The 19,971-nt window shown below is 37.5% G+C and overlaps 1 protein-coding gene across 1 annotated transcript in view; it reads left to right on the plus strand.

Moving 5' to 3' along the window:
• Positions 1-6,532, plus strand: part of LOC109842100 — a 23,245-nt gene extending 16,713 nt beyond the window's left edge. The window contains exons 11-12 of the mRNA XM_020411011.1: positions 5,811-6,033; positions 6,388-6,532. Of these exons, the coding sequence (XP_020266600.1) occupies positions 5,811-6,033; positions 6,388-6,532 (368 nt within the window). The remainder of the gene's footprint in view (positions 1-5,810; positions 6,034-6,387) is intronic.

Below are 19,971 nucleotides of genomic sequence, written 5' to 3' on the forward strand. Positions count from 1 at the left end.
TAGTGAATGAGGTAGAATATTGCAATTCATAAAGGTGCGCGTTGTATCCAAAATATAATTACTAGAGAAAGTACCTTGACATGAAGAAAGAGAGTGGTAGTTTTTTAGACCATGAGTGCTTGTGATAGGAGTGTCTGAACTCAAGATTGAAGGTAACAGTTATAATCTGATTTTGTTTCAGATTTTCATTGCACATTAGTATATATATGAGACATCATATAGCAATTAACAAAGTTTGCATATTCAAGAAGTATTGTTATGAGAAAGTTTGATATGTGCATGTGCTACATTTTTTGTACTGTGGTGACTGGACCATTTTGTCAACGTCCTCATCAAAAGCTCGCCGGAACTTTCTAAGGGTGTGTTTGGCAACTCCATAAAACTTGTTTTAAAAGTATAATCTTGGTCGAAAGTCTTGTATCTTGTTTTTAGTTTGGCAAAAATTAGATTCAAGTTGAATTAGTTCTTTCTAGCTCAAAATTTAGCCTCTAAACTAATACTATTTTGAAGTACCTATAGCATTTATATGTTTCTTTCTATTATCTATACTAATTAAGAATGAAGTTAAATCAAACTAAGAACAAGGTTTAACAATAAAAGTTTAGTTTTGATTGCAAGAGAATATTATGTGTGTTTTTCAAATATGAAAGTAATGGGTTTTAACTTTCTACTTTAGGGTAAAATCGGGTTGTTCTTTGAACCATATGTGTCCATGAGGGGTCCATGAGGTGTCCACAGTGAATTCGTGTACGACACGTGTCGGGCACGAATACGGCATCCAAAATGCTATATCCGTGTTACCTAGATTTTGAAATTACCATACACATCCTTAGTCTTAGGTGTGTTTGGCAACCATCACAAAATTGGGTCAAGACTAATCCTTACTCTCTTTTAAACAAAACTGATTTTGTTTTAGGCCAAGGGGAAGGTGGTCTAGAGCAAAACGTGTTTAAAGGCCAAATTGAGCCTTAGAAAAACTAGGTCAATTTTGGCTTAAGTTTTACGCAAACATGTTTTCTTCTCAGAACGAGCCTGGGTTTGAACCTAGCCCCATTCTGAAGAATTTTCCAAATGCACTTTTAAAATTCAGTTTTTGGCTGAAGAGAAACTGGACTGTGATAACCAAGTTTCCTGTCAAAAGCTAAGCTATTTTATTAGTTGTTGTCGCTGCAGTATCTAACTATAGGTTTGGTTTTGATTTGAGATTCCTGATCAGGGTTTGTCCCAAAAAATGGCAGCAGAAGGCAATTATAAAGACGATTTCTTATGAATTCTGTTGATTTTGAAGAAAAAGATAAAACTATTCTAAATGTTAATTTTTGAAGTATGGTTCTTTCAATATTGATATGCTTGTACCAGTAAGTTCACTATAGATAATTTGGTAGATTTTCTTAGATTTTGATAGTTCTCATAATACAGAACACAGACGTATATACCATCACATTATGTTAGATATTCATCATTTTGGTTTTTCTTACCTCTTATTTGTATCCGTATTTGATATTGATGCATAGTATAAAACATATTTATATCGATATCCATGATTAATGTCATATCCGATCTATATTTGATCTGCTTGATCCTCTACCCGGACTCGATTCAGATCAATAATCCAATCAAATACTTGCTGGTCTCATTCGGATCCATTACTTGAGATATCTGTATATGTTAATCTCCACTTGTCAAATAAAAAAAGTTGGATTTTTATGTCAATGGTTATTTGCTCAATTCAAGTATATATGCAATATATATTCAAGTATATATTGCTGGTCTCAATTCTTTTTTTTTTTTTTTTTTTTTTTTTTTTTTTTTTTCCCCCCCCCTTCTTTTTTTTTTTTTTTTTTTTTTTTTGTTTTTTCCCCCTCCCTTCTCTCTCCTTTTGTGCCCCTACAGTTTCTCCTCAGTCAAACTATTCTACTAGATCCTGTCTAATCTGTACTCACCAGCAAGTTCAAGATTCCTAGCAGGAACAGTAACTGCAGGGACAATTTAATTATGAACTTTTTCCATATTATAAAGTTAATACATTCAACAGGGTTGCAGTATTTGATTCACACTGAGTTGTCTATGGTAATCGTTATAATCTTCAACACCAAAAGTTGTTAATATTTAATGTTAGTTTGATATACACCATTAGTTCACAAACATGTCACTTGTTCAAATTGAATATATACATGGTAGCAAATGGATCATGTCTTTGTTGATCTATGAACTAGTCAGACTTAGACCAGATATCGTATCATAGTTGTTCTACCCCTAAAAAATACTAAATATTAATCTCCCCAGGGCAATCTCCATGTGTCTTACACTATACATAACACATCTAATTCAAGACAAAGACAATCTCCACCCAACTTGGCTCACTGTTCTGCCGACATCTCACGTATCCAAATCATAAGGTGGTACTTGTCGTCCAACCTGGCCAATCGCTCGTGCGAATAACTCTCGCTTGGCCTATTGTATCAAACCGTCAACAGGTACAGTCGATCATCAACTGGACGACTAAAAGAAACGGTAGTTTTTGTTGGAAATTAAGGTTAAATCTGGAATTAAACAGTGAAGGATGATGTGCTGTTATTTAAAACTTTTTCAATTAACTGCTATGCGTTTGTGAAACGATGTGCTTAAAACAATATTTGGCCTACTCCAGTGCAAGGATCTCAATGCCAAACTGCTTTCAGGAACAACAGTACAGTACTCTGGTGTGTACCAACCCAGTACTGTCAAGATCTCCTCGATCTATAAGACCTTTCGGTCAGTACTCTGGTGTGTACCAACCCAGTACTGTCAAGATCTCCTCGATCTATAAGACCTTTCGGTCAAGGCAAAAGATCTCCTCGATCTCAAAACCTTTCGGTTTCAGAGTTCCCGCGGGCACAGTTTCTGCAGCAGTAGCACAACAACAGCAACAACAACGTCGATCCAACGTTCGTTTTCCAAGCTCGCGTGTGTATACCGACGTTCGTATTCTATACTGATGTTTGTATTCCACGCTCACGAGAGAGTTTCCAGCAGCCACCAAGAGCCGCCCAAGGGCGCTATTTATAGGCCTCTAAGGCCAGCTCAAGAGTCACTAGAATTTAATATGACTGTTACAATTCTTAATGACAATTAAGATTGTAACATCAATGCATTAAATTGCTCTTAATATTATTGTAACTGTTGCATGTAGTAACTACTGAATAAGAGGCAATCAATGAAAGCGTTGCTACGAAATACGAGGGTCACGTCTCAGTAAATCAGACGAACCTCGTTTGACAAACGAACGTCGTCAAACAGGCGAACCTCGTATGACAGACGAACCTCATCGAACGAGCGAACATAGTCAAACAGGCGAACCTCGTATGACATATGAACCTCGTCTATCGAGCTATTCTCGTCAAACAGGCGAACCTTGTATAACAGACGAACCTCGTCAAACAAGTGAACCTCGTATGACAGACAAACCTCGTCGAATGTGCGCCTAACAAAACGCCACTTAGCGCCTCAGCCCGATTAGTCTCGATCCCCGGCCCATTGGCCCACGACCCACGACCCACTAGAACTTATGAGGGATTAATTCAAATAAAATACTTTTTGGCTTGCCATTGACAAGCCTCGAACAATAAACCTTTTGAAATACCACAACATAAACTTTTCACTGGGCTACTAAGTATTTATGAAAAGTACTTGTAGTTAATATAAATATATAGTTTAAAAACTCATTTTGGAAAGCAGTTTTGACCAAAAAATCCAACATTTTTTTCCAACCCCGTACCGACAGCCGTCTGTCCTTGCATTAACTACTTTGATAAAGTCATCATTTCTCTAGCTTCATTGCCTTTATGACTCATCGGGTCCAGTCAGTACTGAGCACCTGTTGTCATTCCCATAATAAATGACTAGGTGACTCACATCCTTCAATAATCGACACGTAGCACATGTCTGCCAACTCAGCTGCCTAGCTGGACTCGGCCAAGTTACATTCTTGCCCCTCAGATCCACTATAAAAAGAATAGGAACTGCATGAGGTAAAGCTCTCTGATCTTTTTTGGACAAAACTGATAACTAACTATATTTCCCCACTCAAAGTCATCTATTGCTTGATCGTCGGGGGAACAATCAGAAAACCCAACTCAGGCCACTTACGAGTTCTTTCTTATGTAGGGAAGAACAGAGAGCCCCAAAGCCATACATCAGAAGAAGTTAGAGGACCTTAATCACTCCAGAACCTGCAAATTATTCCCTATTTGATAACTAACATCAACAATAGCACTATAACAAAAGTTGTATGTATCCACGCTTCTTTTATGACACATATAAAAGTGTCACTTTATGTACAAAGGATTAAACAGTAGTGACACAAATAAAAAGTATAACAAATTAAGACATATATTCGTGTCATTAGATATACAATTAAATATAATTAAAAAAACTAATAGTCCAGTATGGATTGTGAGAGGATCTATTAATGTGCTTAAATAATAAGTATTAGATTTTAATTATGATGATTAAATATTTATGATAGTGTATAAGCTAAAATACTTCATAGTTAAGTATGCTTTTGTAAGAGTAATCCTATATTGGGTGGTTTTCTGTGAAGTAATAGTGTTGAATGATAATACTCTTTATAATTTTATGTCTAGACACAACCATGTATCGTCATTCTTGATACATTTATGCATCATGAATTTTATAACACGTATATGTATCACCACTCTCGACATATATATACGCCGTGAGTTATTCTTACATATGTAGAAAGACGATCTCCGTACATCTTCTAACCACACTTTTAATATGTGTCGCGTTCTATTTATGCAACATAAAAATGTCCAGCAAAGACAAAAAATATATCATAATTTATAACTTTTGTTACACTGTAGACTCTTATTCCGAGTAATCAGATCCGAACATACAAGATTCATGCTCCAAAGGTTAACGGGTCAGGTCAAGTGTAATGTTGGTCAAATTGACCCGTTAGAAGCCTGGAATTGTCAACAGCGTGCGTTCCAAGGCTGCAAATATTTTGTGATGGATGATGTCATCTTCCTAATTATATATGCATTTATAGCATCAACTGGCTGGTTGCCTCTTATTATTACTGCCAAAATGCTATTGTCTTGCAAAGCCTATCACGCACGCAACACGTAAGAGAGAGAAACAAGGGGAGTGGGACCCACAGCTGATCTTTTTTTGGGTCCCACCCCCTGTTTCTCTCTCTTATGCGTTGCGTGCGTAATGGGCTTTGCGAGACAAATAGCAGCGTTCTTATTATGGGTACAAGACAGGAGGTTTTTTATCTTTGTTTCAGAAAGGGCTTTTTCGGGAACAGATTACAGTAAAAATTTATTTTGACAAGGGACCTTTGTATTTTTTTTTATTTATTTTATTTATTTATTTTGTTACCCTGATGTATCTCCACTCTTTTCATTGAATATTATATGTCCATTTTGTATCCTAATAAGTTGGTGAAAAGATGGAGGTATCTTTCGGTAGTCTAGTTTCCAGTCTAAAATTTAATGTGCAAAGGACAAATAGATCGCTCTATAATCATAAACAAAGAAACGTTTTCTGTGTCCGCTAGGGGTTGCAATTTTTAGCTTTTTAGATTAATCAGTCAACTACTTTCCTTGCCCGTGCTCTTTTTTCCTCATGTGCAGTCAAATAGCACATGAAGAGTAGGAGAGCATCGACAATTTTTTTTGTTAGTTATTAGAGGGACATTCATTAATTATTGTGAATGTGATTAGAGTACATAAAGCCCTCAAGTTCTCATAATCTCTCATATCTATTAATTATCAGTTTCACATACTCTTATATACATCAAGTGAGAAACATGGAGGAATATGAGTACATTAACACCGAACTTGGCCTTGCAACTCAAGGGAACTTCATTTACAACAAAAACTCCAAATTTCCAACTTCAACGAAACTCGAAGAGGAGGAGGAGGAGGAGGAGGAGGAGGAGAGACCAAGGAAGAAACTTCGGTTATCAAAAGACCAATATGCCTGTCTTGAAGATATCTACAGAGCTACAACATTCTCACATCAGTAACCTATATACTCTCTATATTCTATAATATTAGTAATTAATCTACTTACTTATTTGCTTTCATATTATAATCATATTCTTGACTGAAATTGATCGCACTTCTGAAAGCATAGAACAGAAGCAGAGAGGTTGCTGAGAAGCTAAATCTTCGGCCGCATCAAGGTGGATGTTTTCGTTTCAGACAAACGATCAAAGGTTAATGCAATTCTGAATTCTCTCCATGCACATATATATATATATATATATATATAACTATATAATATAGTTATACAATGGAATATGTGCATTTTCGATCGTGCATGTGTTCATCAGTTGATGTATATAGTTATGAGTTTGCATAGCAATTGTTGCAGGACGAAGATTAATCAGATGAAGATGGAGTGTGACTATTTGAAGGAGGTATGTGACAGCTTAAGCAATGAGAACCAGAGGCTGCAGAGACAGTTGTTCGAGCTAAGGAGATGGGTGAAGCCCGAGCCAACTCCCCAAGCGAACTAAACCTAGTTACATGTTTTCTTGGAGACGCAATTCGAAAATCTTACCGCCATTTGGTTACCTTGAGATCTTTGAGTATTTGGACATCGCGACTTTAGTACATCATATTGATAAACACAAGTTGTCCCGGCAATTGAGTGACACGTGAGTGTCAATCGATCTCTTCTTGTTTTTCATTTACATTTACATGTGTATGTTAACCTCATGGTATAAACATAAAAATTTGCCATGTTTCTTTGTTTGGAATCAAATAACAAGGTGTTTATGGATGGATAGTTTCATTTTGAGATAAAAACTAATGTATTTTCTTAATCCTTGAAATTCTCTTGGTTCTCAAGTAGAATAATTTAAGTCCGCAGAGGGTATAATCATGTTTCATGGCGTAGCCATAGTTATATTTACAATAAGTTTAGATTCGCAAATTGCTTGAACTTTATTTGCACTTCATGCTTCTCAACTAAAGGATAATCAAACATTCATTGTGAAATTTAAAAGTGATACAAAAAAAATGTTAAATTAACTTTTATACGAGTCTTCGTAGCCAACCCAGTAGTTATGATTAAGTGGATTAATCAATAGAAATGTTTATCAGGTTATCGACTATGAACTATCCACTCTAAGGGGCTGTTTGTTTCACCATTTTTATGGAAAATGAATAGGATTTGGGTTTGACGATGGCAAAATTGTAAATAAAGTATTCTTTATGAATCCTATTCTTGAGTTTGATTCCCCAAAAATTTATAGATTTCGGAATCTATAAAGTTAAAAAAGTATGCTGATTTTATAGAAACTTAAATCCTAATGATTTGGGCGGATTTAGGGTAGAAAGCTGACACATTTGTACTATTCTCCCTCTCTCTTTTTTTGGGATTTCGTTTCTTCACAAACCCTATATTATTATGAGACCAAATCATATTCTCATTTCAAACCAAACTAAAGAATAGGAATTGGAAGGTTTCTAAAGTTAAACAAACATAGAAATGAAATAAAAAGATTTCATGACAACATAAAATTGTCTTAAAATTTTTTATGGATTAGCTAGGAATCCATAAAAAATATGGGATTCTTAATCCTATTCTTACCCACTATTGAACCAAATACCCCCTAAACCTACAACAAACAAGATATAATTTAAACATTCATTCATTTCTTAAAAAAGCAACATTATATAAATATGAAGATTCGGAGTTAAATTCAGGTTCTGCTCGTTACAGGGCTGTTACCAAAAGAAGAATTTTTCTCTTTTTTTTTTTGTATTCCAATCAAATTATCATTTGATAAACAATTACACATGTGATGATGACAAGCGGGCAACAAGCTGTAACGCTAATCCTTTCTGAATTACAAAACCCAACCTACGAAACACATACTCAGCGGACCCTGCTATCGCCACATTCTTATTCATGAATTTCTGTACCCTCCTGAGGAACTCCATCGCATCAGCTGCAAGGAAACCAAACGTATCGAAAGCGAACGGGATGAAGTTGTGATGGTTGTCCTTGCAAGCTTGATCATGTTTGCTCACCTTTGCCTCTGGTGCTCTATCCGCTGCATGCCCAATCTTCAACTCTACATTACCAAACCCACAAACAGAGACACCCCTGTGAGATCAACACAAGCGTGCTTCCCTCTGTTCCAATTGTAGACAAGAACGTCTGACGGCCTAAGAGTAGATCTAGCCTCTCCAGAAGGAGTAAGGAAGTTGATTGGTGCTTCCTTCTTTGATGGGATCCCTGCTCTTTGGAGGATATCATACAAGATATCTCTGACTAAGTCGTTCCTGTACTTGAACCCCGGCTGCTTCTGACAGTGGATGACATGCTCTCCAAAAGCATCCATCTCCGTTCTACGACAAACTGAGCACACTGTCCCCTCCACGAACAAAGGAACCAACAACCTGTACCTGAGGATGGCCTGGTATTCCCCCGGAGTCATACGCTGCCCCAATCCCTCAATAGGCGTGACCAACAAGAAATCATGAGCGTGTTTTGCCCGCAGGCACTCAACAATAGCAACCCGCTTCTCTAAAAGGTCAAACTCCGTCGATAGATCTCTATAAATGTCACCATAAAAGATGTCTGTCAAGTAATGCATTGGTTTTAGGGGGACAGACCCTTTAGTGGTGATTTGAAGAAGATCAACCTCAGGTAGCTTGGCTTGTAGAAAGGCCCAGGCAGAAGTAAAATGCTCACCTAAAGAAACCTCACCACAACCACTCAAAATATGGTCTTGGAGTTCAATGGAGTGAATCCGAGAGGCCACAAAAAAAAACTATATGGCATCGGCCGCTGCATAGACCCCCAACCCGCCCGCCTTGATAGGTAAAGAGGCCAGCCTCCATTGTAGATCCCCGAAGCCTGGGCATTCGGATGTGACAATGCTCTAGACTGACCTCCGAAGCGCAATATCAAACTGAGTCGCCACCTGAGCAAAGAGTTGTGGCGGGCAAGTCCTCAAGGCGAAATACAACTTGGACAAACCTGCACAAACCCTCAAAAGGACGAGCTCGCATTGTGGATCCCTAAGTTGATCCAACGCTTCCACTAACCGAGTCGTCTTTGCCACCCTCTTCGCTGCTAACCCACCAACAAACCCCCTCATCCATGCTAACTGCTCCACCTAAAAGCCTTACTTCATCGCGAGGCCGACTGATATCCGAGGGAAAAAGCCCCTCCAGGAAACTCCTAGGATCCGGTGAGGGCCAGAAAATTTCAGAATAATTCAGTTTCTCTTCTCATTGATGAAGTTAAGTTTTGGATGAGTTTTTTCATTTCCTGTAGTTGGGACTTTGTGCCCAGAGTTTGTAATCAGGCTGCTCATTGTATTGCTAGAAGGGCACTATCGCTACTCTTCTCTGTTTTGAAAGGTTTAATGAGGCTGCTTTACTCCTCTTCTCAGTTGTAAGCTTTCCTGAATGAATATATTCAATCCTCTTTGATCAAAAAAAATATCAGTTTCTCTTTATAAAACCAAAAAAGGGAAAAATGTTTCTATGCCCAAAAAAAAAATTGGATGTGAGTAGCCTGTATTTTTTTGGTGTGACAAAGCCCCCAAAACTCAACTTAATAATGATTCAGCCCTTTTTTTCATTTCCAAGACAACTTTAAGAGAAAAGTTGAGGCGATAAGACCAAAATACCCTTTTTTACCCGTTCCCCCCGATACTGTCTGCCTTCTCTCTCTTCTCTCTCTCTCTCTATCTTCTTCACCGCAAACCTCCATTAGCTTGCGAACCCATTTTCAAAACCCTAGTTTCACTCAAGCGGCTAGGAAATCTATTTTGAAAATGCCCCAAAAAATTTAAGTAAAATGGCTAAGAACCGTAAGCGTAGCAAGTATGAAGTGGACAACACTCAAACGGAACGGGGCGTTCGTCACCGGCGTCGGTCGGCACGGTTGGCGCAGGAGGAAATGCCAAACTTATGTTTATCGGCCTCCGCCTCTGCCTTGATATCGCCCGCCGGCAATTCTGCTCCGACATCCTCTGAGGATGAGGAGAGTAACAAGGCGACGGAAACCCTATTGAGTATGAAAAGTCTGGATATTCGAGAAAGCAAGAGGAGACGCTCGCTGGAGGATGTGTCCATCTCAAAGAAGAAGTAAGTTCTCAAGCAATTGAGGGTTTATGAATTTAATTAGTTTAAATGAGTGATTTTGATTTTAATTAAGGTTTATGGGTTCTTTTTTTGAATAAAATGGTGGTGAGAGACTGGTTATTGTAGTGTAGAACCAGTTTCGTAATTTTGGAGTAAGATCTGAACAATACGAAGTGTTATCAGTTTGGAACAAATGCATGTAAATAATTCTCATTTGTTGATAGCTAGTTGCAATGCATGTCAATAAATCTTGGTTGTTGTTAACGTTTATGCATAAGTGTCAAGTATTAGCTATTCATGTTAATAAAACGAAATTTTGACTCAGATAATGCCTTTACGGTTAATTGTTACCTACTTTGGAGTTGAACGACTTGTTAAGAGTAAATAGTTGTTTATGCAGGAAAGCTACAGCCGAAGGTGATATACGGCCTAGTGCCTGTCTTGGATCATATTGTACTTTCATGCAAAGACTTCAACCAAAACTGAAGCAGTGGCATTGGGATGCCTACAAGGGCAGTAACTTTAAGCACTATGTATTCTTCGGACCTCCAGCACGTGATCGACGGGCACTAGAGCATGTGCTCAGCCATTATGTTGGCGAAACTGATGAATTCTCTTTTCCTGATCACATAAGCGGGACTATATTTTCAGTCCAATTTGATGAAGAGTGGGTGCAAACTCATACGGGCTTCCCTATTGATGGGGAATTGATCTACGGGAATAGAGACCCTCACAACCGGCTTTGGAGGGAATATTTTGAAGAGAAGAAAGAAATGCTAAAGGCAAAGTCAAAGGCGAAGGCCAAGGCCTCACAAGAAGCTGGTAGCATGAGGAGATATGTTGAGGAGTTACTGGAAACACTGGTTGAGTCTTCTGATAATAAGGACATTGAGGATTTTGTGCTGCTTCAGATCTTGTACCAATGTGCAATGATTTGGTGCCCCAACAGCTCACAAGGCATTCCAAGACAGTTGTTTCAATATGTAGATAGTATTGAGAGAGTGAAGAACATTGCGTGGGGTAAATTTATTTTTGATGAGACGAAGAGAGGCATTCAAATTGTCGTTGAAGGGTTGAGGAAGCCAGGGGTTACATACGTACCTGGATGCATGCCGATCATCCCTGTAAGTTGCATGACCAACTGGTCTGACATTTGTTTTAGTTAACATTAGTCTTGGTAACAGGCATTAGAAAACATGTACAATATTAAATGTTTACAGAATATGGTTAAAATTAACATGTTAACATGAACTTTAACATATAAAAATTAAAGTTAACATTAATAGGTGAAAGTTAACATGTACCCATTAATGTTAACATGTTTTGGTGAAAGGTAGCTATTTAGAGTGTAGTTGAAGAATGAGTTCTGAAAGTTAACTATTTTGATATTCGTTCCTTCGATTCTGACAGCTATGGTACTATGAGATGACTGGCATTAAAAAATCAACCCTAAACTTAAGATGGAAGCTTCCGATGACCAATTGGGTAAGGGTTGGAGGGACCGCTGGATCGTTAAGGATGGAGACAATTGTCTCTAAGGCCAAGAAAGCAAGCATTAAAATCATGGAGAAACCAATTACGCCCAGCATTGACTGGGGTAAAAAATACCCTCAAGGTGAAATCGCTCGCTTTGGGAAAAAAAGAAGCTCATTTGTCTCATATAGGAGTAAGGTTATGGAGCAAACTAGGGTGAGAAAGAAGAATGAGGAAGAAAAGGTAAAGGATGGGAAGCAAGATAAGGTGAAGGGCAGGACAAAGAGCTCATCCATAGGTTACGTAAGCATCAATGACTCTTTACACATTCTTGCATATTTATATTGAGTTAAATTCTCTATCTTTATCATTAATTAATTTTCCATGTACTCATTGTTTCATGTTAACATGTTTTGGGTAAGAAAATTACATTGTGGATTCTCATAACTATTTTTTTTAATATTGTGGATACATATGGGTAATAGGTATATGGTTTACTTTTTAGATTTTGGACCAGCATATCAGAGATGCTTTTGAGAGTGAAGATGAAATAGAGAAGTTGACAACCGAATATCAAATTCAATTTTGGAGGAATACGACCAAAATTAATTGGAAACTGCTCCACACTGTCAAGCGTAGTAAGCGCCTTCAATGGGAGGAATGCTCTAAGGAGATACATAGGCTGAACAAGAAATTGGAGCGTTATGAAGGGACCGCTGACTTGATTGACCCCGAATACCTGAAGAAGAATGTGAAGGGGATTATGTCACAGAAAGAGGGGCATACAGGGTCTGCACAAAAGAAAATAAGGAGGAGTATTGATTCTGAGGACAGGGGTGATGATGGAATTTGCTTCGATTATGACGAGGTAACCAATATTGGCAAGGAAGCAGAGAAGGAGTTAGAGAAAGGTGAATGGCAAGAGATGGAGGATGATAATTTGGAGAAAGCTGTAGAGAGTGAGGAGGATAAGAAAGAGGAAGCGACTGTGGATGAGAAGAAAGAGGAAGAGCGAGAGCAGGAGAAGAATGAGGAAGAGGAAGAGGAAGAGGAAGAGGAGGAGGAGAAAGTTGAAGAAGGATGAAGAAAAAGTGGAGGAGAACAGAGAGGGAGAATGTGCTGAGGAGAAGAAAGATGAAGAAAGGATGGAAGAGGAAGAGGAAAAAGGAAAGAAGAAAGATGAAGAAAAAGTGGTGGAAAACAGAGAGGGAGAATGTGCTGAGGAGAAGAAAGATGAAGAAAGGATGGAAGAGGAAGAGGAAAAAGGAAAGAAGAAAGATGAAGAAAAAGTGGTGGAAAACAGAGAGGGAGAATGTGCTGAGGAGAAGAAAGATGAAGAAAGGATGGAAGAGGAAGAGGAAAAAGGAAAGAAGAAAGATGAAGAAAAAGTGGTGGAAAACAGAGAGGGAGAATGTGCTGAGGAGAAGAAAGATGAAGAAAGGATGGAAGAGGAAGAGGAAAAAGGAAAGAAGAAAGATGAAGAAAAAGTGGTGGAAAACAGAGAGGGAGAATGTGCTGAGGAGAAGAAAGATGAAGAAAGGATGGAAAGTCTGGAAGAGGAAAAAGGAAAGAAGAAAGATGAAGAAAAAGTGGAGGAGAACAGAGAGGGAGAATGTGCTGAGGAGAAGAAAGTTGAAGAAAGGGTGGAGGAGAAAAAATAGGTGCAAGTTTATCAGAAGAGATTGAAGAAATTAATGTCAAGGGGGACTAGGGGACCAAGTACCAGAAAGCGGACGCGCTCACAACTAGTCCGCACCCCTTTCACTCAAGAAAAGAAGAAGGAAGTTCATCAAGAGATAATTAACATATCACACCACAAGGAGGAAGAGAGGGAAAAATCAGGTTCTATTGTTAAGCCTGATGAATGCACTTGGGATTTTTTGGGGAAGAGGAAAATCAAGAAGAAGGAGGAGGCTCTTTTGAAGTTGCTGAACGAGGATATTCCTAACATTGATGATTTTAGCATACGTTTGATTGATAGTAAAGGAACCTTCATTCACAACTTTAGAGTACCTCAACACGTATTATCAAAGCTCACACCAGATGAGAACAGAAGAATCTCTGAGTTTTGCAATCAAAAAGCCCATCAGTAAGTTTAGTCATTCTGAATAACGTTTGCTAGGACATGTTAGCTTTCATCGTTACGTGTTAACATTTCCAGATTTATGTTAATTATTACCCATTTATGCTAACGTTTGCTAGAAAATGTTAGCTTTCATCGTTACGTGTTAACGTTTCCATATTTATGTTAACTTATACCCATTTATGCTAACCTTTGCTAAATCATGTTAATATTTCCATATTTTTCTATAGTAAGTGGTTGAACGAGGTTTGGATCTTATTGTTATGTTTTAGGTCACGTGTTATTGTTAACACATTCAACAGTAGTGTCGATTCATTGGAACTTCTTAATCTTCTACGTGGCGGCCGTATCGATGACCATGCAAGTTTGATATGTTAATCTCTTACGCATTTTATGAGATGACTGGGTGTTGTGTAATTTAATTTGTATCTGCTCCATGGTAAATTTACAGGTGATGGAAGCTCTTGTAGATAGGCTCGTCACATGGCTAGAGAGGCCAGATGTGGAGTCCATGGGCAACCAATATGGGGTTGTATCGACATTCTTCTGCGTGCCACTGGAATGTTAGTATTTCATGCATTTAAACATGTGTTAGTATGTTAACTAAATCTAAACATTGAGCAACAGACTGGAATGTTAGTATTTCATGCATTTAAACATGTGTTAGTATGTTAACTAAATTTAAACATTTTCATTTTATTCAGCGTGTTATATCTAACTATCTGCTCCATCTTATATCATGCAGCTTTGATTGTGGGCTTTTCGTTCCTTTATATATAAAGGCTATAATTCATGGGGTAGATACCACTCAAGTAACTAATCACTCTGACGAGTCTGAAGTCATCCGTGCCAGGCTTGCAGCTGAACTCCTAATAGAAGGATGGGAACAGAAAAATCAAGGGGAGACAGTAGAAAAGGATGGGTGAATGATATCCTAAAAAGTGATGTGTACGAACAGATTGAATTGGGAACAAAACTAACTAGCATTTAAATTTAGTTAACATTATTGCAGCTGTGTATCATTCTCTTTGACAGTTATTCCACTGTTTGTGTAACTGGTTGATAGTGTGGATGAGAAGATGCACATATCTGGTTGTGAAACTGGTTGCTATTGTAAACATTGCTAAACAGGTTGAAGTGCATCACAGTTCATGTTGACTTATACTGATAGAACATGTTACTGATATATTGAGAAAAAAATATATATGTTAGCTTTTACATATTCCTCCTAAGGGTTAACAGATAACCTAGTACGCTGAAAGTAAACAAAACTGCCAAAAAATTGGTAAAAAACCCACTTTCAGTAAAAGTTAACGTATAATTCTGATAGTTAACCACTTTCAGTAAAAGTTAACATATAACTCCGAGAACATAACCACTTTTAGAAAACGTTAACATATAACTGAGATAAATAATCACTTTTAGTAAACGCTAACGTAAAAGTCTAATAATTAACCACTTTTAGTAGAAGTAAACGTATAACTCTGATACATCACCCCTTTCAGTTGGGAAATTAACATAAATGTCACTAAAATTGACTACTTTTAGTGAAAGTTGACACATAATATTTAACCACTTACAGCAAAAGCATAACAAACTGAAGTTTCTTCAGTTGATTTTCATCTTACAGATCACAATGTTGAAGAAAATTAGTACCATACAAAAACAACATAGGAAGAATGAGCAAAGTTTCCATTTTTCGACTTCACGGTTCGATTGCTTCAGTGCTTTCTTCAATTGCTTTGTTTTGGTCGCTATCTCATCTTCAACGGGGACTTCTGGGCAAAATAGAATAATCTTACTGGGCATTGCATTCTCTTTGTGAGCCCAAGCAAAAAACTTACATTGCCTATTTGGGAAATTTGCACATCCCCAGAAGTATCTTCCTTTATTGTTCCCATTTTTACACTGCCTCATGGGTGTTGGAATTTGACAGAAATAACATACCTCTTCTTGTGACTGAGATATCTCTGATGTTCTCATCTCACACTCTCAAACTGGGAACGCAGGGAAGATAGAACATACATTTAAATTTAGCTTTGCTTTGGGCACATTATATATTGCATAAGGAACAATAAACTAGCCGTTGTAATATAGCTGTTAGCACAGTATGACTTACAGCTAGCCGTTAGAACAGTGAATGAAATGTTGGACATTTGGCCAATTTAAACTCAAAATCTTTTAATAAAATCTAAGATGAACAAGCACAAATCTGAAAACATCTTTCAGCCTTGCTTTTAGATATTGCTAGCATGAACAAAATGATTAGTCGATCATTATCACAGATTACAAAAGTCCACCACTATATACTTAACCACTTAAAAACAACCTTTGCTGTCTCATACAAAAGTATTGTTGTAAGAAACAGAAACACACTAGTCACCAGATGGGCTCGTTACAGGTTGCTCGATTGTGACCATCAACTTTGCACCGAGAACATTTGACTGGACGTTTGTAAATGGTTCTGTTGTTTATGCGTCTTGTTTTATTTCTTCCCCTCCTCTTAGTGGTAATTGGTGGCAAAATCTGTATTTCATCCCTGGACACACTCCGCTTCTCATAATCTGTGATGTGATATAATATTTCGTCATAGCTCTTCTTAAACGCTTCTACGGACATGAACCAATCACAATATTGATATACGTCTCTTTTCATATAAATAATTACTGCACAAGCATGCACACAAGGAATACGGGTTACGTCCCAAGATCGGCAAGTGCACGTCCTCTTCTCCAAATCAACGTGAGTAGTTCTATGTGACTGCACTTCGAATATATCATCTCTAGATTGTTTAACCTCTAAAGTACGTCCTCTTTCCATATTTTCTCTAACAATCTTCTCAGCTTTAGGGCACAGATAGCTTGTCCACTTATCAGCCATTATCCGTCTATTGTTCAGGCGACTCATAATTTGTTTTCGGATATGCTCTATCATTTGCAGGATACGTAACAATCGAGCTGTTAAAGGATTCTGCAACATTAGAGGTTACATGACCATATCTGCAAAGCACAAAATAATTAATAGTATGATGGGCATCCAATATGTAATAAAATTAACACGTAACAACAAAACTTAACCTTTACTGCTCAAAGTTAACATAAAAACATCAGTGTTAACATATATTGCTGAAAGTTAACATATATCAGACAAAGTTAACCTATAGAAAGAAAAATTCACATATATGTAGAATAGTTAACATCAACTGCAAAACGTCATAATCTAAGATGAATGCATTACCTGATACCAGGGAAGAATGCATTCGCCCAATTCTCTGGCGAATAACAGAGTACAATCTCATATGCGACCGGAGCCATCTCATAAATTTCCTTCATGTAGTCGTTCCATTCCGCTATAGTGTATTTATAGCAAACAGATTGGAGCAAACTCCCCAAAACTTGTGTGTCCTTTGCTTTCATTCCCAAATCCTTTAGCTTTGTTCTAAGATTTTCAACTAGGTGCAGAACGCATCGTGAGTGAATTGCTTCAGGGAAATATTCTCGAACGGCTTCTCGAATCCCCTTGTCTGTATCAGAAATAATTACCAATTGGTGGGGAGGATTGTACGGGTCTAACCTTTCATACAGTATGGACCACAAGCCTTGAAGGAATCATCTCCAATTATCAACATTTTCCTGATCACATATACAATACGCAACCGGAAATATCCCTTGGTCTCCGTCGTATGCTATGGCGCTCAGGAGCATGCCTTTGTATCTGTCTTTCAAAAAGGTCTCATCCAAAAATAATAGGGGTCTACACCCATTTAAGAAACCAACGATGCAAGCGGCATAACATATAAACAGTCTTTTGAACCTTCCTTCATTCTGGTCAATGCATATGTAGCTTCCTGGATTCGTTTCATTCACCATTTGCTCATACATGTACAACAATGTAGCTTCTGCTCATGTAAATATAATACATTGGAACATTAGGATAATATATTAACATAAAAGCTCACAAGTTTTCATAAAACATAACATTCCACAATGACAGTTGGAACATATCAATGAAAACTAACATGAAACATCTAAGGATAAGATATTGCATGATAAATCAACAACTAACAATTGTACTATAAGCGGCTATGATAAAAATTTGTACACTTAATAAAATAACTGTAAAATTTACCATCTTAATTGATCATAAGCCTCATAACTATCACCATACATATCCTCATGCGCTCTTTCTTTGCCCCAACATATCTTATTGTATTCAAGTCTCAATCCATATCGAGTGAGGAACTCATTTTGCACATCAATTGGTCGGATTTCAGGTCGCGCCTTTAATACCGGTCGCAATTGGGCTGCTATGAATTTACGAGATGCCCGTGATTGCCCTGACAAGTTAGCATGTTGTCCACAACTGTGTTCATTCACAAACCTTTTGATTTCAATTCTTTTACCATACTTAACAGGAGATGCAAAGAGCATCCAAGGGCATCCATATGTCTCCTTATATCGACAACATACTCGGATACGTTTGGGTTCATTCTTTACAAATTCATAGTCAAATTTTTTCGCCATGGAATAGTACTGCAAAGCTAGTCTCAATTCGTTTACAGTCTCAAATTGTTGCCCCTTTTCAGTTAATGTTGTGTGCCACCATTGAGGAATGCTGGAAGTGTTGTTGAGAATATCATCAGCTCTCATTACAACCTCACCAGACGGGAAATCATTTTGGATTCTCTCTGAATTGGATGCATTTCCTGGAGGAGGACGACTACTGCACAAATTAATCAACCAGTGAGATATCACGTCTAATGAGTTAGTATTTGATGCATTTCCTGGGTGTAAAATTAATCAACCTGGAGGAGGCATCACTACTGCACAAATTAATCAACCAGTGAGATATCATGCACAATATGTTATATTATCTTCTGATAATTTAAGTTAACAGCACTAGGACCAAAGGTAACATTGTACAACAAAAGTTAACTAACTGAGTGTAAATTTAACCATTTTCCGTAAACCTTAACATAGTACAACAAAAGTTAACTAACTGGGTGTAAAATTAACCATGTTCCCACGACAATTAACATGTTCATGTAAAGGTTAACATATCTCTTGGAAAATTAACCTATAAGATGAAGAGTTAACATCTAACCATCAGAGATGACAACTATTTTTTCCCAAGTTAGCATCGAAACCTGAAATCACAATTGGCTTATCATCACACATAGACTTGTTCCTGACAGAGTTCATTGTTTACTTACAAATCAATAATAACTTACATTGAGGGATTTAATGCCCATAAGGGATGGTTGAAAGTTGAAGAAAAAAATAACAATGTTTACATCACACAAAACCCAATGTTATAAAGAGTTCATTAATTACTTACATTTCCCTAATCTGATTTTTCCTTGAAGTGAAACACTCTACATTAACAGCAGCTTGCATGTGAATCTCCGTACAACTAATATTTCGATTGTGATCCAACATGCACTTCAAATCATCATCGTTGTCAACTGAAAAACTGAGGTTGGGGTTCCTCTCAGATTTAAATATAAAGGATAAAGCTTCTTTAGGTACTTTCAATCTTTCAGACACATCAAATTGGAGTTCATAAAAGCTTGTTGTCGAACTTAGCTTCACGAATATGGCATTCTCGCCTAAAGACACCATGCAAATCAAGTCATTGGCTATGAGGACAGTTATGAAGGCAATTATGAGGAGTTGAGGAGTAATTGAGGGGATTTCAGGTGCAAAAGGGTTGTTGACAGTTGAAGAAAAAAACCCTAATTTCATTAATGAGAGAGTGAGAGATAAAACTAACCAATTTATAACAAAGGATGAGAAGCAGACCGTAAAATGGCGGGAGCCCGCGCTTTTTCCCCCGCTTTCCCCCGTCGCTTGGCCATAAATACGTTGGGAGAGATCAGGGAAGAAGAGAACCCATTCAGCCGGTTTCCTGTGAGAGGGATGAGGGCATTTTAGGCAGGTAGCAACAAAATACACCCACTAGATGTATACGTATGGGCTTTTGAGTCTGGGCCACAATTTTCACATTTTTTGGGGGCTGAAGGCTAAGGAAGATAATTGGTGGGGCTGGGTCACATTCAATTTTTTTGGGGGGGGCCTTGAAACATTTTTCCCATATTAATAACTATAAAATGTAAATTAATATCTCCAATTACATATCTACTTTCAATAATAATTTAATTTTATAAGTAAACAATGTATTTTAATTGTATGCTTACGTCAATAGATTTTTCCATTTGTAAAAAAAATCTAGGATCGCATGGTAAAAAAACCCTAAATAAATAAATTTGTTGTAGCGATGTTATTTTACTTT

Source organism: Asparagus officinalis, chromosome 5 (genome assembly GCF_001876935.1).
Source record: "Asparagus officinalis chromosome 5, Aspof.V1, whole genome shotgun sequence".
Taxonomy (NCBI): domain Eukaryota; kingdom Viridiplantae; phylum Streptophyta; class Magnoliopsida; order Asparagales; family Asparagaceae; genus Asparagus; species Asparagus officinalis.